General features: G+C 50.3%; 1 protein-coding gene across 2 annotated transcripts in view; it reads left to right on the top strand.

The window, feature by feature from the left end:
• Positions 1-6,000, top strand: part of St8sia5 (ST8 alpha-N-acetyl-neuraminide alpha-2,8-sialyltransferase 5) — a 61,144-nt gene continuing 55,144 nt past the window's right edge. Inside the window, exon 1 of one of the 2 annotated variants that reach the window (XM_057788816.1) lies at positions 1-446. In XM_057788816.1, the coding sequence (XP_057644799.1) occupies positions 316-446 (131 nt within the window). In that variant the 5' untranslated portion in view covers positions 1-315. The remainder of the gene's footprint in view (positions 447-6,000) is intronic. The other variant, XM_057788817.1, reaches the window with a different exon arrangement.

Here is a 6,000-nt window from a genome sequence, read left to right as displayed (position 1 = left end):
CACCTCGGCGGGAGGGCGGCCCGTCTCGGGCACCTGCCGTCGCCCCTCCACGGGCAGATCGGCGGCTGCGGGACACCGGCGCCCAGAGACAGCAGCACGCGAGGACAGGCCTGGGGCTCGGCGGACCTCCTCACGACTGGCCCTGTCCTTTCGCCACCGCGGCCCCGGCTGCGCTCGCGGGAAACTTTGCCCGCGAAGTCCTCTGCCCTCCTGGCCAAGCCTTGACAGTTCACCTAACGCCCCCCGGGGCCCCACAGAGCGCGCGTGATTGCCACGCCGCCCCGCACGGTGCATCCGCGGCGCCGGGCCGCCAGGATGCGCTACGCAGACCCCTCAGCCAACCGGGATTTGTTGGGAAATCGAACTTTGCTCTTCATTTTTATCTGCGCCTTCGCCTTGGTGACCTTGCTGCAGCAGATCCTGTACAGCAGGAGCTACATCAAGAGGTAAGAAAGTCTGAGGGATGGAATACACCCAGTCTAGAGGTGGCCGATAGGCAGCGGTGGCTTTCTCCGAGCAGGTGACAGGAGGTTTGCCCTTAGCTGGAGCGCACCTCCGTGGTGTGCCCTATGGCATCTCCATCTCTGCTGCCAGCTGGAGGACAGCGCCAGCTGTGTGCCTGTCGTGGTGGGGTTGTGTGTGTGTGTGTGAACTTTGTTCTATTGTGAACGTGGGCAGCACCTTGGAACGCCAAGCAGCTAAACTGACCATAAATGCATGTGCATGCCCAGAGCTGCGCTGTCCCCCAAAACCTACATTTTCGTGGTCATTTGGCTGTGACTGGAAGGCCAAAGGTTTCTTTTTTTCTTCTTAGTATGGCAGTCATAAATTTTTGTGGGGGACCTTGGAGGTAAAGATTTGTTTTTTCTCCCCAGGAACCCAGGATTAGGTGGGATGGTAGATGTTGGTCTGTGGCCACACAAAGGGACAGTAAATTTAGATCTGTGAGACAAGCTGATGGTCTTCGTAGAAGATGGTTCTTTCCCATCCTTAGCCCCAAAGGTCAAAGCAGAAGAAGTTGGGCTCTCTCTCACCCTTTCTCCATCCACAGCCAAACTCCTTGAAGAGAAAGGGCAGTTGATGCTGTTCACAGCTTCAGTCTCGATGTGCGAAAGATGCACGGGCATGCCAGGCTCCCGCGGCTCTGCTGCCCGGTGGAGCCCGAGTTGGCGACCTGCCTGCCTGGAGGTGGGAGCTCTGCCCACGCTCCAGGGCGAGGGTCTCTAATGGAAAGAGCCCCTCTACTCTCTGTTGCAGGCCCCTCCTTCACCACCAGTGCCTATCTCATCTCACTGCCGTCCATTCAAATGGATAGGAATGGAAATGTCTACACACACACACATGCACACACACACGCACACCATCTCAGAAGTGCCTCAATAATTAAGTGCTATTTTCTTCCCAGTCCTGGGGTTTGCATTGGCCACATATGCTCCCACTCGGGGCTGCCCAAAGAGTGGGAGTGGGAGGGTCGCTGCATTGGGAGAGCTAAGCCATCAGCTGTCCTTCCCTGTACCTCTCCAGAACTGAGGGCTATGTGACCCCTTGCCTCGTACATTCTTTTCCAGTCACCCACTGCTCCAGACTTCCCCAGGCAGCTCTCTTCCCTAGTTAGCACCAGCCCATGTGCTCTGTGTGGTACTGGTGTCTTTAAATACACTTTCTAGTCTCCTGACTTGCTGGGTTTGATCGTTTCCACTAAGATGGCTCCGGAACGGTCTGCTGTGCAGCCTTGCTGGATCTTGGTACCTGCTTCTCAGTGGGGCAGCTCTTGGTTTCCTCCCCCTGCTGGTAACTATCCAGAATTGCTGGGGCTCATGGAGCTTCTGGTGGACATCAGGTCAAAGTAGGTGCCAACCACACTACCGCCTGATTTTTCTGTCGAACCCTGCCTGAGGCTGGATGGATGGACTGGTTGCCCAGAGCCCTGCAGGTGTATCAGTTGGTTCCCATTCTCCATCTCTAAGAGACCCTGATCGCTAAACAGCAGGTAAAACCTTGCAGGCCTCACTTCAGGAATCCTGTTTAATGCGACCAAACTGTCGAGACTGGTATAAGTTCCATCCTAGAAGGAAACCAAGGAAGGGATGCTATAAAGAAGCTGATGATGTGGTCCCAGTGCTCCGTGGGATTAAAGTCCGTCTCTGGAAACAAATGGCCACAAGTGAGATGAGAAGTACATGGCTAAGAAGAGCGTCTGATGGGCCAGGGGAGACTGCTTGGGGAGGTGGAGCTCTCGTGGGCCCTGAAAGCAGGCTAAGATCTAGATAGGGGAGGGACACGCACAGCTATAAGGACGGAAGCAGCAGGCCAGCCCGGGATACAGGCATGGAGCTGTCCCCTCCCGTGTCTCCCTCACCGATCTCACCCGCACTGCCACACTTGGCTCCATTTCTGGTCTGTCTTCAGGCTCCCCTGGTTCTGTGTCTCGCAACTGACTCATTTGCTTACGTGTCCTATTTCATCACATGTCATAGTTGCTAGGAGTTGGCTCCCATCAGCAAAGACCTGCACTGGAGCTCCCTGGGAAGGCCCTGAGATACAGATTCCTGGGCTCTTGGGTCGAACTCCTTTCTAGGTTGTCATCTGGAAACCCGTCTCTCTAACAGGCCCCGAGGAACTAATAGCAAACTCACTTGTTGCCGTAGATCAGTAGGTCTCTGTCAGGTCAATTTCACCCTTAGACATTAGAATAGCTGTACTGGCCACACTACTATGTGTACTACGGTCCTATAGTCTGTGCGACTATGTGTACTATGGTACCACGCCTGTAGTGCGGAGCCTGCACTACGAGAGGATTCTTTCACAAGCCCGGGAAAGGGCCTGGAGATTAACACACATACATAGAGAGAGACAGAGACATGGAGACATGAGTCATTCTTGATTTCCCCAAGAATGCTCCCTTTATTGTATTCAGGGGCAGCTTATATAGGGATCCTTAACTGATAGTCACGCCCTACTCAAACGCACCAGAGACCACTCGCCTGCCATCAGGAACTCCTGAGGGTCTCATGCTCAGAGCAGCTGCAAACACAGGAAAACAAGTTGTTTTGCTCAGAGCAGCTGCAAGCATTGGAAAACAAGTTGTTTCCAGGAAATTCAGGGTCTGGGGGTCCACAGCCCCCAACAAATAGCCACGTCTTTAGTTGTCACATGGGGACAGGAGATGTTACTGTCATCGAGGAAGCCAGGGAAGATGTCTGAAAACTCCCCAAGGCCCAAGTTGCCTGCCACAGCCAAGATGGTTCAGCCCCAAAATGTTGGTGGTGCTGAGGTTGAAAACTGCACTGGGCCGGATCTCTGAGGTAGGGACTGCAGTTTGCTTTAGGCTGCGTGGTGTTTAGTAACAAGTCATTAATAAGTATGGATAATGAACAAATGATTGAAGATAGGAGTAGATGTGTGTGTGTGCGTGTGTGTGTGTGTGTGTGTGTGAATGCATGCGTGGGTGTATACTTAGTTATAGTCATTGGAAGAGACACAAGATGGATCCCATGATATAAGGGGCATCTTGGTATGTGTCAGACAGCAGTGATTAGTGGTTTCAGTGATATGCTCTAAAGGTTGAGGATAGATTGAGCATGGTTCATAGGTCATGGGGAGTAGGGTAGTAACTTGGTAAAAGTGCCTGGAAAGGAAGGTTATTTAGGTGTAGTACAGGAAGACTTGGAGGAGGAGGGACACCTGGGATATAATCATAGCCACCCAAAAGTGAGGGCACGGCTTAGGGATTCAGAAGACCGCGTTAGAGGACAAGGATAGCAAGCTCATCTAGTGATGTGAAGCCGCCACAGAGGGGAGTGGGTGATGTAGGTCGACGTGTTTTATTTATCCATATATTTATTTATTTTGAACCCTCCGTCTTGCCCTGGGGTGTGCGATGGAAATTTTGACAAGGTCCACCATAAGCCACTAAAATTCTAGCGATGTATGTCTGTGGGGGACAAAAGGAGCAATGTGATGACCTAGTAAGAGCCATCTCTATGGGGCAGAAGGCATACACCATGGCTTGGGAGGAAATGACACGGAAGGAGCAAGGTTGTAATGTGCTTGGCTTCCCATGTCTGCTTCAGACTTACTACACATTAAGTACTTACTATACACTGAGAACATACTACATACTAAGAACATACTTACATTGAGTACTTACTACACACTGAGTATTTACTATATACTAAGTATTTCCTATGCACCGAGTACTTACTCTACACTGAAAACATACTATACACTGTGTACTTGCTGTGCATTGAGTACTGCTTGCTGTGCACTGAGTACTGCTGTGCACGGAGTACCACTAGAAGTGCTGAGGATAGTGTGTGCAAGGGCCCAGGTATGGAGAAAGTGAACAAACTCATGGATTATGAGGAAGACAGAAGGGCTTGCATGGAGGCATGAACAAGGGACCCTAAGGGCGAGGAGGGAGCTGCTTCGGGATTATTTGGCTTACAGAGGACATTTGAAGGGGTCTTAAAGAAAGAGGAATGCTCCTTGGGCACAGGCAGAGGTGGGGGGGAGGTTCAGGAGGCCAGCATGAGCCAGGGATGAAGGGCAGGGAGACTGAGCAGTCCACACACAGCAGGGCTAGAGCCGCACTGTCCAGGCGAGAGACAGACACAGAGTGTGGAGAGCAAAGTGAGTGTGTGTGAGGAGTGTGTCGGAGGATGGAGAATCACGGTTTGAGTGTGCGTTTGCTTGGACACGGAAGGCAGTCTGTCTGGAGCAAGCCAGCAGCTCTCTGGAGAGGAACTCTGAAACGGCACAAGGGCTGGCAATGAGGCTTTTGGAATGAATCTCCTGCCATCAAATCAGCGTGTTCTGAACTTTTATGATTGTGATGTCCAGTAAGAAAACAATTCTCCTTGGGGATAGCGAATTCTGTGAAGTAATAATTGGCTTTACTATGAGAAATGTGCCCTGATATTTTCTACTCAATTCATCAAAACAAAACTCTGTAGGGAGCTGGAGAGATGGCCTCAGCAGCCTCCTGCGGAGGAGCTGGGTTTGGTTCTCAGCACCAACGTGGTGGCTCACAACCATCTGTAGTTCCAGTTCCAGAGGATCAAATGTCCTCTCCTGGCCTCTGTGGGCATTGTACCATGGTGCATTTTCCATACATGCAGGCAAACACATACACATAAAATGAAAATAATTTAAAAACCTTCTAGAAGAACTTTCCATGACTGGGAATGTAGCTCAATGGTAACAGTGCACTGGAGAGCATGCATGAGGCCCCGGATTCAATCTCCAATACCCATTTTTCTTTTTCATTAAATATATATATATATATATATATATATATATATATGTACACACACATACATATATTTATTATTTGGCCTTAAGAAGAAAGTTCTAACACAGACTGCAACATGGATAAACCTTGGCACTCTTACGCTAAATGGAATGAGACAGACAAAGGGGCCAGGTGCTGTATGGCTCCACTTTGATGAGGTATTTGGAGTTGTCAAACACAGAGACAGAAAGAAAGGTGATTGCTGGATGCTTTGAGGAGGATGAGGTATTAGTCATCATTTAATGGGCAAAAAAAATTCTGCTGGGGAAGATGAAAAATCAAAATGGGTGAGCTTCCTGCTCCTGACTGTACGCTCACAACTGGGTAAAATGGCCAAATTCAGACTATGTAGTTTCTTTTTACACTTGTTTATTTGTTGCGTGTGTACATGTGTAGGTGCCATGGTGTGAGTGTGCAGGTCAGAGGACAACTTGTTGGAAGTCAATTCTCTCCTCCCACTGCGTGGATCCTGGAGAGGAAACTCTGGCTGTGCGGTGTGGCAGCAGGGGACTTTATATGCTGAGCCATCTTGCTGGCCCCAGGTTGTGGATTTTACCATAGTAAAAATGTTTTGTTTTTAATTTGTGAATAATCCACTCGATTTGGTCTGATTGGGAGTGCTGTTGGGAGCTCTCACCTTCAGCTGGAAGGATGCTGATCTCTAGGAGTACGGTGGAGATGGGCAGTAGAGCATTTGCCTGGTGTGT

This window comes from Chionomys nivalis, chromosome 14, assembly GCF_950005125.1.
Source record: "Chionomys nivalis chromosome 14, mChiNiv1.1, whole genome shotgun sequence".
NCBI lineage: Eukaryota > Metazoa > Chordata > Mammalia > Rodentia > Cricetidae > Chionomys > Chionomys nivalis.
Note: the sequence above shows the minus strand (reverse complement) of the source record. Positions and strands in the feature narration are given on the sequence as shown.